Source organism: Scomber scombrus, chromosome 3, assembly GCF_963691925.1.
Source record: "Scomber scombrus chromosome 3, fScoSco1.1, whole genome shotgun sequence".
NCBI classification, from domain to species: domain Eukaryota; kingdom Metazoa; phylum Chordata; class Actinopteri; order Scombriformes; family Scombridae; genus Scomber; species Scomber scombrus.
In genome coordinates, this window is record NC_084972.1 from 22,290,069 (window position 1) to 22,313,591 (window position 23,523).

The following is a 23,523-nucleotide window of genomic DNA, read 5'->3' on the forward strand; positions in this document are numbered from 1 at the left end:
ATATAGCCCATAATCAGCACCATGGACAGCGCACTGCATTGAAAGCACCCACTCTAAACTAACCTCCTGATGGTGTATTGAATGATTCATTTACACTGGCTACTTGTTTTTGAGACAATAAAACAAGTACACAACCTGTCATTTATATCTTCACATCCTTAATGTGCCATCGCTTTTGTCACAAATAATAATTGGCCACTTTACTACAGTTGAATTAATTATAGACTCTTAATGCAACTGATATTTGATCCAGTCAAGTGGGTAATTAGCATAACTCTGTATAATTGGTGGCTATTCTTCCAGAATACAAATTTGGGAAACAATGCCACCACCTCTTATTATGCTGAATGTATTAAGCAAATGAGGAGAAGATTATCTCATCTTTAACAAGTTATGTGTGTTGACAGGATACAACTGCTTAACAGAACAGAGATATGCAAAACAGAAAGAAAGTCAGAGACAGACATTTAAGCTTAGATTGGTGGTTCCCAGCATGTCCTTGCGTCCATTAAAGCTATAAAATGCATCATCTACAGATAATATTACAGCTCATATTGAGGGTCTCAAGCTAAAAAGGCCTAAATGGACAATTACAGAGAAAAACAGATATAAAATCAGTCAAGAGATCAATTTTTCTTTTGCTTTGTTTCAGAGGGTACAGTAGCTACTACATTTTCCCAAAAATGGAATGACTCATGGTCACAGGCAAATTGAAATAAACAACCCTGAAGCAAATGGTCATCGGCCAGCCTCCTACAACACTAACTGGCCAGCTCTGCATCACTCAGCGGGGATGCTCCCCATTGGCTGGCTCTAAACCGTGAGATATGGGTGGTGACCGAGAAAACGTCACAGTGCCTGTGATTTTCCCTGCTGCTTCCAGTTTTACACGCAGCAGTGATGGGAAATGATCGTGCCCCAGCTTGCCTTAAAAGGAAGAGCAGTGGCAGCATTCAATCAAAAAGTCAATTATTTGCCACAGGGCAAGTGTACGTCACATTCCCCTGTGTTGTAACACTGCAGTGGCCACCTTGAATGACAGAACGTTCTCAAGTGGTTAAAATAAAGAAACATTTATATGGTACATACAGTATATAAACAGAACCAAACAATTTCATATATTCAAATTGTGCTCAAAGCTTCTCATTACTTCTAATTACTGGATATTGATTATGTTAAATTGTGTTGATTACACAATTGAGAAAAGTCTGATTCATTTTTCTAAACTAGAATAGTGCACTCAATTGAGTGCAGATCTCCGCCAGGTGTGTACAATCAAAATGGCGGCGATGATAACAAAAACAGGGATTTATATAGCTTGTATTGTGCCTTACTTCGGTGGATAATAACATGTTGAGTATGGAATTAATCTGCAGATGCTCCAGTTCAAGATAAGATCAAACTTACCACAGATGTTGGTTTATGAGCCACAATAAAGGCCAAAATGCAGCCTGCAAGGGACTTGGTAAGCCTTGTTTTTAGTGTAGCCGATTGCCGGAAATGCCTGCTATGTTGTAACACAAATCATAAAATGGCGAGGACATTTTAAAAGTTTTACTATAGGCTCATAAGGTTTTTCAAAAATGATTAAGCACTGCAACCACGAGACAATTTACAATTTCATTTAACAGACACTTTTATCCAAAGCAACTCTCCCCTAAAAAAAAATGCAAAACATGCATAGAATGATGAGACATATATGCTTCCAAATTATGTCATTTTGAAGCATACAATATATCAATTCACATTATAATATTAATAATTCATAAACATAAAATGAACTCTTTATTGTGGCACAATCTCTGTCAGATGAGCATCCAAATTCACTCTGATAAAGGGCTTAATATACTATCACAATATTAGAAGCAGTATTAGATGCATTAATTGCATGAATTCAAAAGATAATCTATAATTGTTAATTCTGAAAATCCATAAGAATAATTTAATCATTTTATTTTATTATATTAATTTAAACATTTGGTTGGCTCTGAGAATGAATTGCCTTTGTCAACCCTGAGGCATCACACATCTCATATATTTTTAATTGTTAGGATTCAGAGTTGTGCATTTGAGAAAATATCTGTTTGGGCTATTGCTAGTTAAATGCTTTCATGTCCTCCACCCTGAGAGAAAAAGTTCATTAACATGAACTACGCACCGATAACAAATCTAATAAGATACAAACTGATTTGCCTACAGCCAAAAGAAGAAGACCCTCAAAACAACCACCTAAAAATCGTCAACATAATTATCAACACTTCCCCTGTAACAGCTGGTGAGCAGCTACACTCAAGGGCATTTGGGAAGTGTAGTTAATCCAATGATAATCTTGAGCATGGTTTACACATATTATCGCTTTAATTGCTACGTGTGCTATGCAATTATACCGTCACCAATTACACAGCTATAGTTTACTAGCCTGTCTGAGCATTAGGTTGCCTTTAATAGATGCCCTTTCTCAACACAAGTGAAGCCACCAAGAACTACACTAATGGATCTTCCATTGACATAATGAATTAATTATATCCTCTGAAGTACAGTGGTGCGGGATAATGCAGCGCCATGCCATGAGAAATGGCATTGAGGATTAAAAGTTTAGGTGATGTAGCCAAGGATGTATGTGTATGTGTGCTTACACACGTGTGTCCTTCCATTAGAATGCAGAGTGCGTCTTCCAGTGTGAGTCACCCCTCCTCCCCTCTACTCTCTTCTCCTCCCCTCCCCACATATCCATCCACCCACCTCACACCACCAGCAGCATCTAACTGCAGTCACCACCTAATATTACGCCTCTGACTTCACACTGGCCAACTGAGGATTCTGTTTCTACGGCAACATGCTCCAGACTCCACCCCCTCTCATTGCCCCCCTCCCTTCGCTCCTCTACCCACCCTTCCCGGCACAAACCACGTGACTTTCAGGAAGGCTTCTCCAACCTCCCCTTTATTGTTATTAACCCTCTCCTGACCGGCCGCTGCCAGAGGCTCTCCACAGCAGGCTGCCTCCTCCCCTCTCAGAGGTTTCAAAGGGAAATCAGACGCATCTCTAATCTCCCTGGAAGATCAAAGCAGTGCTTGATCTAAATGTTGGATTAGCATATTTTAGAACATGCTGGAATGAGTCATAATGGTCCTTCCCTTGTCTGGGATACTTCTTGTAACTGTCAAATTGTGAGTTGAGGTTGCGAAATTTTAAAGAAATGTGGAGAAATTGTAAATTTGCACTTACAATGTATGACTATTGATACAAAAATGTGTGTACCTCTTTTCCAATAACTTTTCAGTCTGTTCTCCATCATTATATCTTCTTCCGCTGCTGAGGATGTGGCACTATAATGTAGCCAAGGCCAAACGATGCAAAGCGCCAACCACTCATCCTGCAGTTTTGAAGCGGAAAGAGGAACTTTAGAGTCCGGCAGTGATCTCACCTGAGTATTGCCTCATTGGCTCAACTGTCTCCTCAGCATCCTGTTTGGAGACGTGTTGGTCATGTATGTGCGTGTGCACGCGCCTGAACCTGTGCATGTGTGAATGGCACACTTTGTGAATGAAAACTCTTCATCCTGAGCTGCAGACAGGAGGTGAGATCATCTTGTTGAAATGGAGAATCCCCCATCCTCCAACCCACTACACGCCCACCAATACTGGTAGGCGCCAATATTAATGAATCCCATCAGTAGGTGATATGGCCGAAACACAAACAGTGGCAGTCTGATGGATGACAATACTGTTCAATGTCAGCTTCCTCTGGCAGTCAGAGACAGATTACTATAACACATGCTCTATGTCGACAATGACATATACAGTAAAGGCTCACGTAAACACATACTTACCTTTCTTCTATCATCAGAAAGGATGTCTCTGCTGTTGGTTTTCAGTCAATGTGGCATTGAAGCAGAGTGCCAATTATCTCTACTTTCTTTTGTTCACGTTCCCTTTAGGAACAGAGTTGAGTGGATTTGACGATTGGCCGCCTATTCAGTGGTGTGTGAGTGAAAGTGACAATGAGTAACATAAGGGCCTCTCGATGAGGATCCATAAATAGGCTCTCCAGTGAGCCAGAAGCTGCCCTCCCCCTCATTCCCTACTCTGCACCCAGCCAAACACACCTCTACCCCTTCCCCCCTATACCGGACTGGGACAATCTGTGTCCACTTGGCACGGGGCCGTACACAACATACTGTACACTCATAGTCAGAGGCATGTATACACACATGCACAGACATTTACACACATGCCATTCCTCACATCCTTCACTGCAGGCCTCTGGTAATACCCTCCTACAGATTAGGAGGCATGTTGCCAAACAATGCAGCATTTTACATCAGCCATTTGGGTGCATACCACAGAGTGTTTGTCATACAGTCATTCCTTTAGTCAGATTAAAGCTGTATAGTTGTAATTTAGCACATTTTGATTGATTTTCCCAATAAATTAAAACATGATGTTGCACTTATTTAATGGATAAGTTACAATACACTTATTACTATCTTTACAAATTCAGCGCCAGTCCCTCTGCATGCATTTTTGAAAAGCTGTCACTTTTGTAGATTTGAGGTTTTCATCTGATAAGGAGTCATACCCTGCAGTGTTCAGTCTGGTGGAGTAAACACAAAAGAAGCTGAGGCTGTGTTGGTGGACATCAGAGGCAGCAGCACCGATCCTTAGAGGCTCGAAGATCCCTGACAAGGAGCTGTCCTGCAGCTATAAGTTCCAATAAATAAATCATGAAGAAAGTTTTAAGAAAAAGATAGAAATAGAACAGAGGATATGCTTCTCCATTCAGACTGCCTAAAGACAGAATAGGGAGAGGGATTTTAGATATGAATGGAATAAAGCAGCAAGAATGATTAAAGTGCTCATTTCTTCCCACTATATCAACATGAAACATTAATAAACCACATTTTGGGCAAAGTTCTATGGATATTAATTTGGGAACTAGAAGATGAGATAAAATATTATATAGAATTGTAGATGTAGTCATAAAAACTTCTGTATCACTGCATAGGAAACAACAAAACAAACAGCTCAGAAAAAAGAAAATCAGAAGGCAGAAGATGAATAAAAAGAGGTATAAATCAAAACAGAAACAACCAATTTATGTAACTGCGGTTTTTGTGGGAGGTATCTAATTCGAAACCAATGCAGTGATCTTTCTTCATTACAAATTTGACAAAGTACAGCAAAAAGGGGGGGGGGGGCTTTGAGTGCTTGTGCATGAGCAGGTGTCTTAGTCTCACATGGTTGGCACACTAGTTGGGGTTTCCCCCACTGTCTACAGTAGAAGCAGCACGATGAGGTCATCCTTATGGGGTTTAAGCTCAACATGGGTTTAATCTGGGAGATAAAGCCTGGATTTGGATTTAGAACTCAGAAAGGGTCATGTAGCTACGACCATTTAGACTCTCAGTAAATACACAACTCAGACACAGGATCCCCAGCTGTTAGACAAATACGTCTTTCTACTTGTCAGCCAAATAGTTTGACTCTTGGAAGATTCTCTGCTGTTTACAGTGATTTCATGATCTCCCAATTGGCCTGCAGGCTTCCTTTCATCGTGTTTTTCATGAAATGGCTCAACAAAACCCTGAAATAGTGTTGTGCGCTAATGATAAAAAAGTTGGAATGGTTCTTATATTTCTATGTTTTTGAGTTTCCCAATTCTGTCTCAAAAGCCTGTAAAAGGAGGCAAAGTTGCTTATTTCATTGACATTTGTTCTGATTTCTCCAGTATGTTATTGTATGTGTTTTCAGGGATATATGAATTTTGTTATGGACATAAAAATCTGAAATTAGTTTTTTTTGGGGGGTTGGACTTTTTGTAGACTGTTTTATCATTTTTGATATGGCCTATATGATTTTGTGGTATCCTGTAAGCACATGCATGCAAGAATAACTTTGAATTATTCAACCAAGACTTTAAATAAGAGGCTGTTTTGTGTATAATATGATCTGCTTCAAACACAAAGTAAAATTTATGTTGAGCAGTGACAGTTGTTTCAATTGGTGTGGTATTTTATTTCATTCAGGTTAATTAAAGTCGCTGAGGGAAACAAAATCACGTCTGGGGAAAGTCCCATTTATGTCTTCCTGAGCTGTCCCACTCGTCTTATCTCAGAGAAATGGGTCATTAGAGATTGGAGATGATAATACAAAAAAATTTAAAAAAAAACCCGACTTGCCCTTCCTTCATGTTCCCTCTGTGGCAGACGGGCTGTTCGCAGATTATGCACCAATTACGCTCGATACAGAGGGCGTTAATAAGGCTTGAAGGGATTTACATGGTGCTGTCCAGTCAAATGCTGCATGCTTTGGAGATGACATCATTTTGATCACCTCACATACCGGCTGACCCCCCCTCCCTGCCTAAGAGTAGTCTCATAAACCCGTTTACCTGCGGTTGTCCCGTGTCTCACCGGACTGGGCTCGTCACAGCGCATTTCTTCTCTGATAGGACATCAACATTGCCCCCAACCCCCCACCTCCCATCCCTCCCCTCCTCTTCTCTCTCCTCCTGTCCGCTCTCCCCGTCCTGTTTACTATAGGTGAGATACAGCAGCCGTATAAATTCCTGAGTGTGCGCAGATTGCATCCTCAGAGGAGAATGGAAAAGAAGGAGGAGGTGCAGAAGCAGAAAAACAAGCGAACCAAGGGAGCGTAGCTGGAGCTGTGTTTACTGCTCACTGGAATAAACGCTGCAGAGACGCAGACCTCCAGTCATCCACGGCTCAGAAACCTCGGATGCAGATAGAAGGAGGAGGAGGAGGAGGAGTCGTTAATTGTACAGACTGACTCAGAAAAGAAGAAGTATTAGGCGGTTATTATCAGATTTTGATCTCTAAACTAAAGTGGGAAAAAGCGTTACCAGCGATGGACTTCAGCTGTCAGCACTGAGGTAGGAAACGGATTTTACATTACAGCTGGTCGGATAAGCAGGTAGAGACAGAAAGCAGAGCACCAAATAACGCGTCCATGTTCTTAATATAAGCAGCAATAGTGTGTTTGGATGTAACTTTAGTTTTTTATTGTGATGCTCCGCTGGTGCACCGGGGATCTTAACCGCAGGAGGTGCGAGAAGACGCGGTGATGCACGCAAGAAAGCCCTCCGATATACATCCACAATGCACTGGCCTGTAACCGACCGTATCCTGCTCCTGCACTTCCCGCAGCTGATACCTCGGAAATAAATAAAGTGGGAGCAGGAGAGCAGGACTATTAGCAGACAGGATCAGTCGAATGTGAATGATGTGTGATTATTCCGGATTTCAGACACCAGATGTGTCTCAGTGGTTGCGTTTCTCTCTGCGCAGGAAATTATAATGAGCATGTTTTTTCCAGGCTTTACGGTTTATGGTTGTGGTTTGGTTAATGAATCCTCCAGACTGGGTTTGGATTATTTTTCTCTTCTTATTTATGAATTATAGATGGGTTTTTTTATATACATGCAGTATGTAGTGGTAGGCTATCATGGCACACTGGGCTGATGGCTCATACATTAGATGCAGGCACATTACTTTAAGTCAGAGTAATTGTCGCAGTAGGCTGGTCGATATAATGATCTGTAATAGCATGTTGGCTTAGTAATTTGATTCAAATTGACCTTCAAACAGACTGGGATGTGGACAGTACCTGAAGTGCACCTCACAATCACTACGATTGCCTAGTGTGAGTGCGCCCTTAGGCTGATGCTTTGGAAACATGCTCCATGTTTGTGTTATTCTAAAAGCACAAACACGTTTATTTTGTTACAACAACAAAATCATGCTGGTGCTGTTATGGCTTTTCATTTGTATCTTTACTCCACTAAGTGGGTAAAACCTGTCACCTCTTTAGTCTGACTTGTCACAAGCCGCAGAGGAGGAGTGGATCACTTCAAAAGACTCTGACAAGAAATAATGCATTTTCATCCTCAGTCGAGCGTGTATATGCTGTTGTCCTTGGAGAAATGTCAAGCTTTGAAGAGGCGTGCAGAATTCCCTCATTATGCTACAGTACAGCTATCATTTGATCTCATACATTTTAACATTCTTGCTCAAATGTATGATTGTATGAAAATATGGATGTGGCACTATTCTTCCTAGTGAACTTTGGTTTGTAAACTGTTAACATGCTAAACCAACAGCAATTCAATATTTATATAATATTCTGTAAGACATACAGAGAAATTGTTTATATCAGGTTCTGTGATGCTGCACCGGCAATATTAAAGTTTGTCAAACTGACATTAGAGGGGTTTCATATTGTCCATGCTGAGGTTTCCTCAGATTCATGGTCCAGACAGGCTGATCATTTTATCCACACATAGTGGATCATGTTTCATGTTTCTAGTTATAATTTGACATCTTTAGACACTCATTAGTAAATATCAATTGCTAGGCTGTGTAGTGATAACCATGTAATCCTACCTTCACCTGTCTGTAGCAAGCAATAGATCACAATTTCTGAGAGATATTAAGAGGCATCTGTGTTTCAAAATTGACCAACAATTTAAAAAATACATAGCTCTCTCTGACAAATATATATTTACCAAACCTGCATCTATTGATTCAAGGTGTACTGTAGTTGTGTACTCTCTGTTGTGTAATCCTTTATTGAAAACCACACAGTCGTTTGAATAGAAAACACAGCAGCGCTTGAGTGATACGACAAAACAAAAAATGACTTGAACCAGATGAGAACAGAAAACATGAATGTGCATTTCTGTGATACTGATCATTGCTCAAGGCTGATTTTCTTCCTTGCTTTTACAGATACTGTAGTTCAGAGCTGCTTGGATCAGACTTGAGCAATTTGTAGTGCTTCATTGAGTTTCACTGCCAGTAATGATAGTTTAGTAACCATAGCTACTGTTTCTACTTATAATAGGCCTAAATTATCATCCAGAGATGACACTCTCCTTTCAATATTCAGCTAAATCGGCCATGCCATTGGGAGCGCTCAGAGGGTAATGGCAATGATTTAACTTTATTTGATTTGTAACAATTTCCATTCTCTTTCTTTCCTTCTCTCTGTGTTTGGTCTTGTGAAGGCTCCCAGTTCTCGAGTTGTTCGGACGACCACTGTCCCTCATGGCACTAATTCATGAACCTCGTGCCCCTTCACCCTCTCTCTCCGGCTTCAACTCACCCCTGTCTGATCCCCCATCCTTTCGGCGGCTCGATGCCGAAACACCCTGCACCCCAGAAATGGACTTGACCCCGACCCAATGCGTCCTTCGCAACGTCCTTTCCATAGATACCGGGGGCGCCGTTGAGCCTGGGGGTGGAGGAGGAGAAGGGCAGACTACTGGGCAAAACCAGACACCGAGCGAGGAACAACAAGAACACTTTGCCAACAGTGTCCTGAAGCTCCACGATCATGATGGGTGTCCTGGAAGGACGGAGGGAGAGGGGCAGGAGATGGACAGCAGCGCGGTCAGGAGCCAGGCGGACGCTGCCAGGCTACAGTGCCAGTCTAACGGAGGGGGAGGAGGGTTTCTGGAGGGGTTGTTTGGGTGTCTGCGGCCTGTCTGGACAATGATTGGCAAAGCCTACTCCACAGAGCACAAACACAACCTGGATGGTAAGTCTAGCTGTCCAAACCATTTCATGGGACACTCCAGCATACAGTTGAATGAATGATTGCTTTGAGAATTCCAATAAAAACAACCACTACCCCCCATTTAATTCCAGTCTGACACTTTGATATGCTAATTAAATGATCTTATCCCCCAGTTTAATTACATTAAACAGTTGGTAGAAAAATGACTCCCACAAAGGCCATGTTGTAAACAAATACTTTCCTTGACGTTAAGAATGAGAGAGACTCAATCAAAGCTGCAAAGGGCTTATTTTCCCCTGATATTTTCCCCCCCATCAGGTCACCTGCTTTTGCCCACCCCACCTCCTCCCCACTGCTACTCCCCCAATGAAACTAGCTCCCTGCGACGCTGTGTTGTTTATGTCTGCAGCCACTACAATGGTGCGGAGCTCCCCTGGGACTCCTCTGCCAAATCTGCTTCATGAATTATGCATGGCCACGCTCTGACCCTGCGCCTCTCATCTCTATTAACGCAAACCTGACACACGCATACACACACCCCCACACACAAGCACACACACAAATGTGAGCATGCGCCCAAGGATGAATGCACACACATAAACACGTCCACAAATAGGAACACTTAATTTCTAATACTGACATGAACATATAAAGTCAGATAAGATGCCAAACGCAAACTTGATAAAAATAAATACAGCGTCATATATCAGTCACAAAGGTGGCAGATTTATATCTCTCCTTGTCTTTATAGCCTTCTGATATTTTATCGCCCTTTTATATTTGACTTCCACATCTCCTCTCTGCCCTCCACCCCCCTCCTCTTTGCATTTCTCATTTTGTCTCCTTTCCACTCCTTTTCATCCTGTGCTGTTATCACTCCCAGCCCATCTGCACCTCGCTGTTCCCCTCCTCTATGCAGCATCACAGGGAGTCACCCACACTGACGAGAGCAAAAAGGATATTGTAAAATAGAATACAATAAATAGGGGTATTGTAACTGAATGCCTGCCTGCCAATGACAATACCCTATTCTTAAGCTTTGATCAGAAGGAACAATGTAGGACAAGAGAAAACATGAAAATTGTCTGTCCTATTATTGATTCTAAAGGATTGTGGGGTGCCTAATGATGTGCTAAATTTCCTCAAATTTTCCGACCAAACAAAGAAAGCTGAGGGAAAGTCTGGGGTATCAGATATGTCCTTATGTCTTTTTTGTGGAAAATTTGAGGGGCTCATTAGACACTGAACCCTCAATCAATCACTGCAGAGCATTAATCATTCATATCATCCTTATTAATATGATAAATGTTCTTTGCTGGGGTTGAGAACAGCAGTAAAGCAGGCTGTATATTTTCTCTGTATTAACAGCCTGTCTTTGGCCACATGGACCCCTGTCAACCCTTGGGGAATCCTCCTTTATTTTCACACACACACACACACACACACACACACACACACTCAGAGCTAGCTACCATCACCAGTACCGTCACTACCCCTCCACCTCTCTGTTCACTATACATCCACATTAGGCTCTCAAATCCCCTCCCTCCTCTAACCCCCTCCTGAGCATTGGACCCCTGTTTCGCATCAGCCCCACAATGGCACTAAGCAGGATTTAGGAGGCTGAGGGAGAATTACCCACAGGAGATTAGAGCTTCCTGTATGTCTGCCTGCGCACCCCGAGTCTTAGGTTAAAGTGAGGTTCAACAACAGAACAAGATATCAACCTGGGTTCAGTGTTGACTGCATGAGGCACGGCTTACAACAGGTTTAACTGTCACAGATTTATATAGATGGTGGTGCTTCACCTACAGCTTTGGTTTAAGACTTTTTTTCTTTCTTTGTGTAATTACTTTACCTTTTGATATAGTTCCTGAATATATGTGGCAGCTGAACATGTTTCTATCTAAATTTCATTAGCATTTTAACATATAACACTATGTATATATAGCACTGAAACAAGACATGTAGTCTACATCTACACAAGCAGCTCTGTCAGGCTGTATTTGATAGCATTTGCATGCAGTGATAATGCTAACATGCTGATGTTTAGCAGATAATATTTACCAGGTTCTCCATATGGTTTAGTTTATTAGCATGTGAACATTTGCCAATTAGAACGAAAGCAAAGTTGAGGCTGATTGAAGGTTTTACTGAGATCTGGTCCTAACTGAGTAAGATCAAATGTATCATCTGGGAACCATGAATGTCTGAACAAAATGATGTGCTAGTCCAGTAGATGTCAAAGCATTTTACTGAATAAGTCAATGAATATCTGTAGCACATGTTATGTAATTCTGAACTACAAACCTTATGGTTTAGCTAGAGGACATGTTACAGGACCATCAAAGTAATCCATCCAATAACTGTTGTGATATTAAGTTGACATTTTTAAGTAAAATATGGTGGTCCCACTGAAGCAACACCACTTTCATAGCTAAGGGATATTTCTTTTGCATTGATGTTTAGTTTTTAATGTAACAGTTAATATGAAGCATCAGCTGAATTTAAGAATATTAGTTAGCAGCCCAGTTTCGTAATTCGACTTGGTGAAATTGACCTGTAATCTGTACAGTTAAATACAATCATCGCCCTGTTTTACATTCATAATTGAGATTTTAGTACAGCGATAAGCTCGCCAACCACTTTGCCTCAATCTTCTTCCCCAATCTCAGAGGCATGGGAAGTCCCGTTTGAGGAGATATCGGACCTGCAGTGGGTGGGCAGTGGAGCCCAGGGTGCCGTCTTTCTTGGAAAACTGCACGGACAGGAAGTGGCTGTGAAGAAAGTGCGGAACATCAAGGAGACAGACATCAAGCACCTGCGCAAGCTCAAACACCCCAACATCATCACTTTCAAGTTAGTAAAAACTATCAATTGGTTTATGATATCATGAGACATTTGCCATTAATATGCTGAGTAATATTTGAGAACATGTTTGTTGAAGACTAGCTTGTGTTTGCATTACATTTTTTTTGTGATCTTTGTCCTTGATGAAACCATCATTCCTTGTTTATTATCTCTAATGTACTGCTGCTAATGCATTCTGTAGTTATTGTATAACTAATTAATTAAGTGGGCTTTAGTTTATTGTGCAGAATGTTTTAAGAGGTTTTAAACATACATAACATAAATTACATAAAATCTGTCAGTTTCCATTCATTACAGGAATTGTAACAACTCTAATATGCACTGTCCTAACATACTGTTCATACTTCTTCACACTCTCAGAGGTATCTGTACCCAGGCTCCATGTTACTGCATCCTCATGGAGTACTGCGCCCAAGGACAGCTATATGAGGTACTGAGAGCAGGCAGGAAGATCACTCCATCACTTCTGATGGACTGGGCCATGGGTATCGCTGGTGGCATGAACTATCTTCACCTCCACAAGATCATCCATAGAGACCTCAAGTCACCAAAGTGAGTTTTATGGACCTGGTGTAATTTTGGCATAGTGATGTGTATTTCTACAGTTTTCCAGCATTTAGAAAGATACACACGGATCAGCCTATTTGAGATGTTATAACTAATTGGCAAACTTATAAAAGAGCTAACCAACATGGAAAAATTATGTGTTTTGTTAGAACGGGAGAAACGGATGTTTGTTGTTTGGTGTAAATGTGGTGAACATTTTCATAACTAACCCTGTCCCCCAAACAGTTAAACAAAAACTTGATAAACGGCATCCAATGTGTCTTTTCAGCATGCTCATCACCTATGATGATGCAGTGAAGATCTCTGATTTTGGTACATCCAAGGAGCTCAGTGACAAGAGTACCAAGATGTCCTTTGCCGGTACGGTGGCCTGGATGGCTCCTGAGGTCATACGCAATGAGCCTGTCTCAGAGAAGGTGGATATTTGGTAGGTGTTGCATCCTTTTAAACTGTCCTTTTTGCATTTGTGAGCCTTTGCAGTGTTCCCTTATGATTTGTCTTATCTGTCATTGGATCAGCATAGAATCTCATTAGTTACAGCCTACTACAGTATAGAAAATCCAGAAAATCTATTCAGTATTATGTACAATATCTCATTACATGAAATTGTATAGGGCCTCTGCCATATCTGATGGGTTGCCCTGTGTTAAGTCCTGATCTCCCCCACAATACTATCCCTCTCTCTCCCTCTCTCTCCCTCTCTTTCTCCCTCTCTTTACATCCCTCCATCAGTCTTCCTCTCCGTCCTGAAAGGAACGCTGGCTAATTTAATAATTGATTTGCCAGATGCTGCAGTGCTCAGGAGAGGCTGGAATAACCTTCCAAGCCTGTGGATGGTTTGGCCCAGGGCCAGCAGTGCATTAGCAGAGAAGTGAAAATAGGATTAAAAAGCTTTTGATGTAGAAAGAAAGCAAAGCATGGTTGTATATACCATACACTTCGGTTGAAATTTATGTAAATCACTTGATAGTAGGCCAAGCCAATTGTTAAGTACTATGTTATGTTGTATGTAGTTTTGTTTTGTGCTGAAATACTGCGATAGCTGGTACAACTCATGTTCCTTTCTGACTTTTATATAAGGACTATATTAAAATGGAGACAGGAAGAACTGAATATTAACACATTATAAGGTGATTCAGTTCAAATGAACTACAACAAAATATAACCTCTCCTAGATTAAACTGAATTCTATTCAATATTTTATTCATCACTTCAGGGGCGATTTCATGCAGCACCTCATCACACAGGCCAACAAATACACACACACAATAAGAAGGTCAAAAAAGCAGCAACAAAAATTCGAGAGTAGATGTCATTTTAAGGATTTTAACAACTTTTCTTGTGAACAAAACATACAGAGAATTATTATTTAAATGTATATACATATCTTAAAACATGTCTGTGGGGGCTCTTTAAATCACCAAAGTGATTACAATTAATTCTGGGATTCTGAGGAAGAGACTCACTCTAAATTGTGGCTTCCACTTGGCCCACATTTGTTGGGTCTTGGAAGCCAAATGGTTACTGCACATGCTACGTTACAGCAATGTTGCTGGTTCGATTCCAGCCAGGGACCTTTGTTGCAAGCCATACCCATCTGCGTCCCCTTGTTTCCTGTCTGCCACTTCACTATTCTCTATCCAAAAAAGACACAAAAAAATCGTTTTAAAAAACCCCCCAAACAATAACACATATGTGAACTTCATGGCGGCAATCTGGGAACAATGAATGTCTGTACAATATTCTTTGACAATCCATCCACTAATGGACCTAGGTGGGGGACCAACCAACATATCAACTGACGTCATTATCCCTAAACACAAAAAACACACAAAAAGATGTTGCAAAATGACAGAAGATGATGTGACCTACACTATTATCATGCTACATTGCAAATTGAAATATAATACAGCAAGATTGGGCTTCAGTATGATTATATAGCTACTGGGTATGTATGACATGCATAACAAATTTCATTTCATGACAAGTGTTGAATTGTGCATCAATAATCACATTACCCAATGATTATCATACTGTGCAGGAATACACCAATACAGTAGTTGTAACCCATCATCTAATTAACAGCTATTTCATTTAGTGGTGGTAAAAACGTGTTGAGAAGAAGTACCAGATCGTCTTCTCTTCTTCTGTATTCACATCATAAATGATAAACAAGGAGATGGAGAGACACTAAAAATACACATGTAAACTCAACATCACCTCCCCCCTACCCAGTGCTGTGTTTGATGCTCTTGGCACCTTGGATACATGGTCACCGTGGCAACCCATGGAGTCACCAACAACAGACTTTCCTTAGTTACCTAACCTTCCCATGGGCCCACTTTCTTGGTCCCATACAAAATAGAGACGGAGCCCAAATTCATTAATGAAACACTGAACTGATGGACATTTTGGAAAAAGTTGGAAAATCTAAATCATTTTTCACCAACTGTTTTCTGGAGCTGTGATGTATTTATCAAGGAGTAAATAAATTGACTAGTTTGGAATCAAACTTTAATAATATTGCATTTTATCCACCAAAGACTATCCAAAAGGCATCAGCATCAAAGACTTATACATTAGAAGATAACTTTCTACAGTATCAAAGATAGATGGATACTTTATTAAAGATAAAAGTTGCTAGAGTCTCAACAGTATAAGCAGGATTTGTTATCGAAAAGTTAAAAGTGTGACATTTTAGTCATGCTGCCTTCCATCTGTTATCAATGTGTCTGAAAATAAATATGCCCTATCTGTCTGCAGGTCATTTGGCGTCGTGCTGTGGGAGATGCTGACAGGAGAGGTGCCCTATAAGGATGTGGATTCCTCTGCTATCATCTGGGGAGTGGGCAACAACAGTCTGCAGCTGCCTGTACCTGATAGCTGCCCCGACAGCTTCAAACTGCTCCTGAGGCAATGCTGGTGAGCACGCAGGAGGAGAGAGAGGAGAATGATACGGATAAAGAAAGTTGAGGCATTAGCATTAAGATGTAATAATAATGTTAGAAACCTTAAGAAGGTGGAGAGAGTTAAAGTGATCAAGGAAAGGAAAGAAAAGAAAACACTTTAAAAGGAGAGGAGGTGTCATTTTCTTTAGTGTCAGTTGCATCACTGACACAATATTTGTTTGAACTGTTCATAGGAATTGCAAGCCAAGAAACCGGCCTTCATTCAGACAGATTCTCCTCCATCTGGACATCGCCTCAGCGGACATCTTATCAACACCACAAGAAACGTACTTCCAATCCCAGGTGAGCTTCCTTCAACACTTATTTTACTTCCTAAGCTTTAATAGCAGATAGAAGGAAATGAGGGAGAGAAAGCCAGACTTGAACCAATGAAATTATCCTTCATGGTCAGCATCTTAAACCCTAAGCCACCAGAACACACTTTATATAATTTAGTCTAATTAGATTGTTTTTTTTACTGTTTATCAAGCACTATTTTAAACATGAACATAGAAAATGCGCAAAAAACAGCACTTCATTCAAAGCCTTGATTATATACTGTGTTTAGAATTATGGGAAAATATAATTCAGAACAATAATTTATCAAGTCACATTCTCCCTCAGCAAATATAAATAAAAAATAAATGATCTGATGCCTCAGGTGAGTTACATAAATGAGCTCTGCTCATTATTCCACTAGAAAACCTCCTGTCAACTCCATCCAGTATCTCTAAAATCATTTTGCTGTCAAGCTACTGCCATTTGTTCCCAGTCTGCTACAGTTACTATAGACAGTGTAGAGCATGCAGCTGCATTGGGGCCCCAAGCCCCTTGGGAACCCACTAATAATACATGTTCTTTCAATCACAACAAATTATTGTTGGTGCCATTAATTCCTTTCTTGCTTGTTACGTGATAGTGATGATTTCTGGTCTTTTCAACCTCCATCACATAAAAGCGTGATGGAGAAGGTCTGTGTGATGAGAAGGAGGGTGTGTGTGTCGGCCTGTTATTGGATGGGGGATGGGGGCCCCTGACAGATATGTTAGACCACTGCAAGCACAAGCACATGAAGGACAAAAGACTTAGAAATATATGAATATATGGATGATACGTCTTTACTCAGTCTGATCTGTTTATAACTTGATAATCTAGAGACACACTCATGCTCACAAACAGTAGAAATAAGATTTCCTATTAGAAGCAAACCGCTGCCTCTTCCTCTGGTTATATCTCATGGTGCAAAACACAAACCTCTATTGCTCTCTCCACTTATCCTTGATCCTTTATTTCTTTATCCCTGCCCTACTCCCCTCCCTCTGCAGCCCTCCCCAGTTTCTCTCCTCTGCCCCATAATGGATTTTTCTTGTGACGTTAGAAAGAAGTATTTGCTGCTGGAGTGTATTGATTTATTTAATGGTGGGGAGCAGAGAGCAAAGAGAGAGAGCGAGAGAGATAGAGAGAGAGCGAGAGAGATAGAAAGGGGACTTGAGATATTGAAGAATCCGCACAGAGTCCATTAGCTTAATAAGAAGAGCATCACTCGTGCACAGACAGAAACACGCACACACATGCACACATACAAAAGAGGTATACACATGTGCAAGTGCATCTGCATCCACATGCACACGCACACACACATACACACACATACATATATCTGGCTTCCTTTATCCTTTGATTTGACAGGTATCAGATAACAGCTGTCATGCTCCACTGTGTGCAAAATAATGCCCTCACTGCTTTTTTCGTGTGTGTACATGTCATGTTATTTCATGTTCAGTTTTGCTCCACGGGTATTGATTATCATCCAACAGTTTAATGGATTTTGTTTCAATGATACACATGAACCCCAATCTCTCTGCTTTTTTTTTTTTTTTTTTACCAAACCACGGTGCAATCAAGCTTACTTATTTATTTATTAGCAAATTAAGCCAAGCTTTGTTATCTTAAATGCAAGTTTAGGAATGGCAGCAGCCACCAAGTGTAGTAATCTAAAAATTTAACCTAAAACAAAAATTAAAAACTGTACATGTACATTTATAGTACTTAGAATATTACAAGGAGAAGAACACGACAAGCTCATGTTGTAGTTTAAATTGCTGACAGTGATTTGCTTGTCAACATAAATTATTGTTTTTTAAATTTTGACGGTGAAATGTTTCCGAGATCGATCGGGTCATTAATACCTGCTCTGATGGATGTGTTTTATGTGTCCCTGCAGGCGGAGTGGAGGGACGAGGTCAGGCACCACTTTGAGAAGATTAAGTCAGAGGGGACGTGTATTCACAGGCTGGATGAGGAGCTGATCAAACGACGCAGAGAAGAACTGAGGTTAGATACATAGAACAAAGACTCCACTACTAGAATACACAAATTATACTAATCACACTAATTAAAGTGCAAAAAGGTAGCTGTGTAAAGCTCCTAAGACTTTGTTGGACTGAAAAACAGCAACATTTCAAACCTACTTACAAATGGACAACATGACAAAGACAGAATTTAAAAAACACTTACATCTTTTAAACTCTACAAAATGTTCAGTAAAAGGAAGTAAAAGATACATACAAAAGTTTCCCTATGTAGTTAAATCAGTATTATAAGTAGTAATCAATGCCATTATTGAATATGTGTGCTTCCTCTCCACACAGACATGCACTGGACATCCGGGAGCACTACGAGAGGAAACTGGAGAGAGCCAATAATCTGTACATGGAGCTCAACGCTATCATGCTGCAGCTGGAGATCAAAGAGAGAGAACTGCTCAAGTATGTAAACTGAGACTGATTTGTACTTACATCCTCTTACGAGTAATGGTTAGAAATCAAGGAGACAAAGAATAGTACAGTATACAAATGTTCTACTTAGTGCAAACTTAACCTCACTATAACATTAATAAACTAGGGATTTAATCATTTAAATACCTTGCACTAATAGCTTGTTATCCGTTAGTATGTGTTTCTGTAATGAAAGAGAAATATGGATAAATAAAGGTTTGTCCATAATGTTAAGGGAACAGCTATTAAATCCAGTCTACACAGGGTGCATGTAACAAAGGGCTCTCTTATGCCTTCATCGACATCCATTACATGAATGTTGGCTTTGTGTTTAACATCAGGAGGGAGCAGTCGCTGGACAAAAAGTACCCAAGCCTCTTCAAGCACCACAGTTCCAGACAATCAGCCTCCTCCAACTCCATGGAGAAACTCATGAAGAAACGAAACGTACCTCAAAAACTGCCCTCCCACAGTAAGAGGTGAGGCGGTAAAGTGTTATTCATGTTTGCAGCTATTATATGTGGATGGTTTGATGAAGTGGCACTTAAATTAAGTGCACCTTAAATATTATTTTAATTTAAATGAGGAAGAATGTAGAAGATACACTGGATATATCAACTAATGAATTTTAATGTATTGAAAAGTTTATTTTGTTCCTCCGTTGAAAAAAAAACTCTGTCCTTGTCTTTTTCAGGCCAGACTTACTTAAGTCAGAGGTGATCCTTCCCAAATTGGACTCATCCATGACCCAGGTCACGATACCCAACAAGGGCTCTACCTCCCCTGGCCGCTCACGCAGGGGAAAACCCCGCTACAGGAAAGCTGGCAAAGGCAGCACTGGGGACTTGGCTCAGCTGAAAGCCACCCTTTCCTCTTCTTTAGCAATGATTAACGCCACCTCATCTGTTCCCAGCAGCAAGCAGCATCTAGACCCCAGTGCAGCCCTCAGGGGTCTACAGCATGACCTCCTGCTGAAAAAGATGTCCTCTTCCAGCCCTGATCTCATTTCAACCACCTTGGAGGCTGAAGGCAGGAGGAAGGGCCAGGTAAGGCCGGGGCTGGACAGAGCAGGCAGTCAGAGTGCCTCAGCTGGGCTGGGGGAGAGTAGAAGGACTGGAGGGCCCGAAGAGGTCCCAGACGTGGGTGTAGGGCCTGATGACCAAGCAGAAACACCTCCACGCAGTGACACGCCCAGCGAAGATGCAGCATCTATTCCGTTCTCCAGTAGCCCCGACTCACCGTGTGGTCGGGGAGCGGCTGCAGGGAGGACGTCTGTTCTTGGGAACCCCCGTATTCCTCATGATGGTGAGGAGAAGGAGGATGGGACAGTGATCACACGCTCACCCAGAAGTCAACGCCTCACTCCTGCAGCACTGCTCTACAGAGCAGCAGTCACACGCAGTCAGGTAATGGAAAGTCATGTGTACTAATTGTGCTCAGTTTCACAAAATCAGTTCGATTTCTACTTTAAAAGGGACAAGAGATTAATCAGCACTGTCATTTGTTGCCAGTTAAGCAACATAGTGTTCATATCAGTGTTTTCTTACACCTGTGCATAGTTAATTTTCCAGTGCTGGTGGTTTATTCCACTGCACTGAGTGTGCTTGTATGTCGCACTCATTACAAAAATGTAATAAAAATGAATCTTGCTGCATATGACTCCCCTCATGTTCGGGGGAACCCAAAACCTGAATCAACTATTCTTTCTGGAAGTGGTATCAAGCATCAGTATAAGTGTCATCAGGGTCATATTTCATATTTGATGGCTCAGTAGTTTTAGCAGGATGGTGGTTAGTGTGTAGTGTGCAGCATTGATGTTTCATGTTTTCTGTTAATCATCTCCACAGAGACGTGGAGTGTCATCAGAAGAAGAAGAAGGAGAAGTGGACAGTGAAGTGGAGTTGCCAAGAAGACGGTAAGGGTTGTTAAAAGCTGTACATTATATCACACATACCTTTTCATCTGTGCATCCATACTGTAACACAAATGAAAAGTTAAGCACATTTTCAGTTTTATTTGACCTAATATGCCTGAATGGAGGACTAACTGCAGCCTCTTGGGTTTAAATATGCCATGAGGACTGTGTCATCCTGCAATCTTGATTTTTCCACCCATCATTTCTCTCCACTGTGAAGTACTGTACTTATAAATGCAGCAATGCCATGAAATGACAGAAAAAAACTCATGCATATATGTACTCTTTCCTATTTCATTAACCCGCAGGCGTCCTGTGAGCATGTCCAAATGTCAGTCCCTGTCAACCTTCAGCTCTGAGAACTTGTCCGTCTCCGATGGCGAGGAGGGAAACACCACTGACCACTCCCACAGTGGCACACCCGATGTGGTCAGCACCAACACTGATGAGCGTCTGGATGACAAGAGCGACGACCTGCTATCTCAGGGCTCCGAGATTCCCGCTGACCCATCTGACCCAACCCAGCTGGGCTCTGATGGCTTGTCTGAGAAGGAGGCTGCTCTGCGACAAGTCAAGACCCAGCTCTGTAGTAATGACCGTAATTATGAGGTATGCTATATGCAGTGAATAAAAAGGGGGAGGCGGTTGTTAAGCAAGTGTATAGACAGACAGATGCTAACAGATAGGTGAAACTAAATGGCTTCTACGGACTAGGCAAGCAAACAATAGGTCGCCATTCACAAATCTGCTATTTAAGATCAATGTTCTAGTATGTATTGCTGTTCTAACTCATATAACTCACATTTTTGCTCTTTACCAGGGCCTGTATGATGACTCTGATTGTGACAGCACTGAGCTGGACCATTCAGGCAGTGCGGAGCCCAGCCAACCTCCAACCAACTGGTGAAAACATGACACCTCGGCCCACTCAAACACCCGCAAATCTGGCCTCTGAATGCCTCTTTCACTCTTACAATACACTGAGTAATGATCAGGGACATCACATCAAAGCAGGAAATGAAGATTCACAACCATAAACACAAAAGAAATCCTCAAAAAATGATGAGTGTTGCTCTAAAAAAACTGACATCCTGGGAAGAACTAAAAAATCCCATTCACGAGGATGTGAAACTGAACTGGGGCACTAGCTGAGCTGACAGAGCAGCAGCCCGCTCTGTTCCCTCCATAGCAACAGACCCAAGATCAGCTTTGCAAAAACCCTTCAAATGACATCTCAGCGACAGAGGCCTCAGTTAAAAGAGGCCATCTACGACTGTCTATTAATGTGTCTGTCACTTCCATGTCAGTTTGTATTTTTATCTCCGTCATGAGAATTTGTGTCATGTTTTTTCAAAAACCGTGTCATATTTCTGCAAAATGTCATGTTATTAGAACATTATGAAATCCTACCAGGGCTTCTATAATATTTTTAATAGGCAACATTACCGGAACAGCTGATCATGTCGCTGCTTGCACTAAATTTATGAAATGGACTGATTTCCTCATGATCATCGTGTTATAATCTTCTCAGAACATTATGCACTAATTTATTGTTATTTTACAGTGAATTCATTGATATTTTAAAAAAACAATGTTTACATTTTTCATTTGTATGGTTTACATGTTTATTTATATTTCCATCATGGATTATGTTGCCATTTTCTACTTCTGTGTTTTAATATTGGTGTAAATATGTGACGTTGTAAAATGAACACATTTTTAAAATGTGAGATTGTATAATTTAAAGGTGCTGATGTTTCTACTTAGGTGGCGCTATTCTATTTGAACCTCAAAAAGCTTATGGTAGTAAATGTACTGTAGCTGTTGTTCATGTCCGAGCATCACAACAGAGAAAAGAGGAACAACATGTGAACAAAGAAAAAAAGCAATATGTCTGCTCTGGTACAGTATGTCATAGCATATAACCGGTCAAAGGAACCACAGCTTGGTTCATTCAGGGCAGACATGCTTTTTTATTAGTATTGCGGTGTTTACTGTATTAAATGCAATACCACTTTGAAAACCACCTTTTTTTGAGCATCTGAGGGTGTATATAGCATCAAAAAAGCATGCTTGTGAAAAAGTGTGGATAGCCGATTGGATATAGATGAATGTGTCACCAATTGTGAATCATCCAAATGAAACATTAGCTCCATCCACAGAGGGGAAAATGCAGCAAAAGATAGACTGCTGGCAGATGTTCAATAACTGAAAGAATACAGTGTGGAGGACAGGGACACAATACACCAAAATAGGATAACCATGGATAACATATATGGTCGACTACCCTCATTCAGCTCCACCCTTTAAAAGATATATGACCATGCCACGCAGAGCAGAAAAGATGTCAAAGCTTAGATAATTTAGGGAATCTAAACCATGTGGCTCATTTATACAAACTTGCAATTCTAGTATTGTTTCAGGAAATAAATCTCGGAGCCCTCACAGGCTTAATCTGAGGCAGAAACACTTCAGATCATGATAGAAATAACTTTTGGTTTACTCAATATGGGGCAAGAGGGGCGATTACTGCAAACTTTGGAGTTTTTTCCACCATGTCCTAAAATACTGATTTGCTCAGGTCTACTTTTACCTATTTAATATAAAATAAGAGATGAACTCTGATGATGAACAAACACACATTGTAGTTAATCAGTTTTCAGAAAGGGCACTCTGACATAGTCCTCACCAGCTGAAGTTTTGGCCAACAGGGGTGTTTTTTGGATATGTGTGTAAGGGCTCCCTCATATAAACAGTATGATACATAAAACTCTGGTTTTGATGTACGTGTCCCTTAACAAGCCTCTTGTACAGCAGCACATAATTTCCTGATCCGTTAATCTACAATGGACCAGGTCCCACTAAATAAGCTAGAAATGGCAGCTTACATTTTTTTAATCTCTTCT

At 40.9% G+C, this 23,523-nt stretch overlaps 1 protein-coding gene across 1 annotated transcript; it reads left to right on the forward strand.

Moving 5' to 3' along the window:
• The first annotated feature begins 6,886 nt into the window (after positions 1–6,886).
• Positions 6,887–21,524, forward strand: LOC133977740 (mitogen-activated protein kinase kinase kinase 12-like). The gene is made up of 14 exons (XM_062416001.1): positions 6,887–6,894; positions 9,028–9,560; positions 12,215–12,398; positions 12,771–12,962; positions 13,246–13,404; positions 15,741–15,899; positions 16,120–16,228; positions 18,150–18,259; positions 18,577–18,693; positions 19,044–19,181; positions 19,397–20,108; positions 20,550–20,617; positions 20,926–21,226; positions 21,438–21,524. Exons 2-14 carry the CDS (start codon positions 9,068–9,070, stop codon positions 21,522–21,524), a joined length of 2,829 nt encoding a protein of 942 aa, XP_062271985.1. The 5' UTR covers positions 6,887–6,894; positions 9,028–9,067.
• Positions 21,525–23,523: the final 1,999 nt, after the last annotated feature.

What these genes read in the sequence shown, in the direction of transcription:
- LOC133977740 (XM_062416001.1), top strand. Translation starts at nt 9,068, where the DNA reads ATGGCACTAATTCATGAACCTCGTGCCCCTTCACCCTCTCTCTCCGGC. An exon ending in AAACGTACTTCCAATCCCAG is followed by an intron (nt 16,229 to 18,149) that starts GTGAGCTTCCTT and finishes GTGTCCCTGCAG; the next exon opens with GCGGAGTGGAGGGACGAGGT. An exon ending in GTAATGACCGTAATTATGAG is followed by an intron (nt 21,227 to 21,437) that starts GTATGCTATATG and finishes GCTCTTTACCAG; the next exon opens with GGCCTGTATGATGACTCTGA.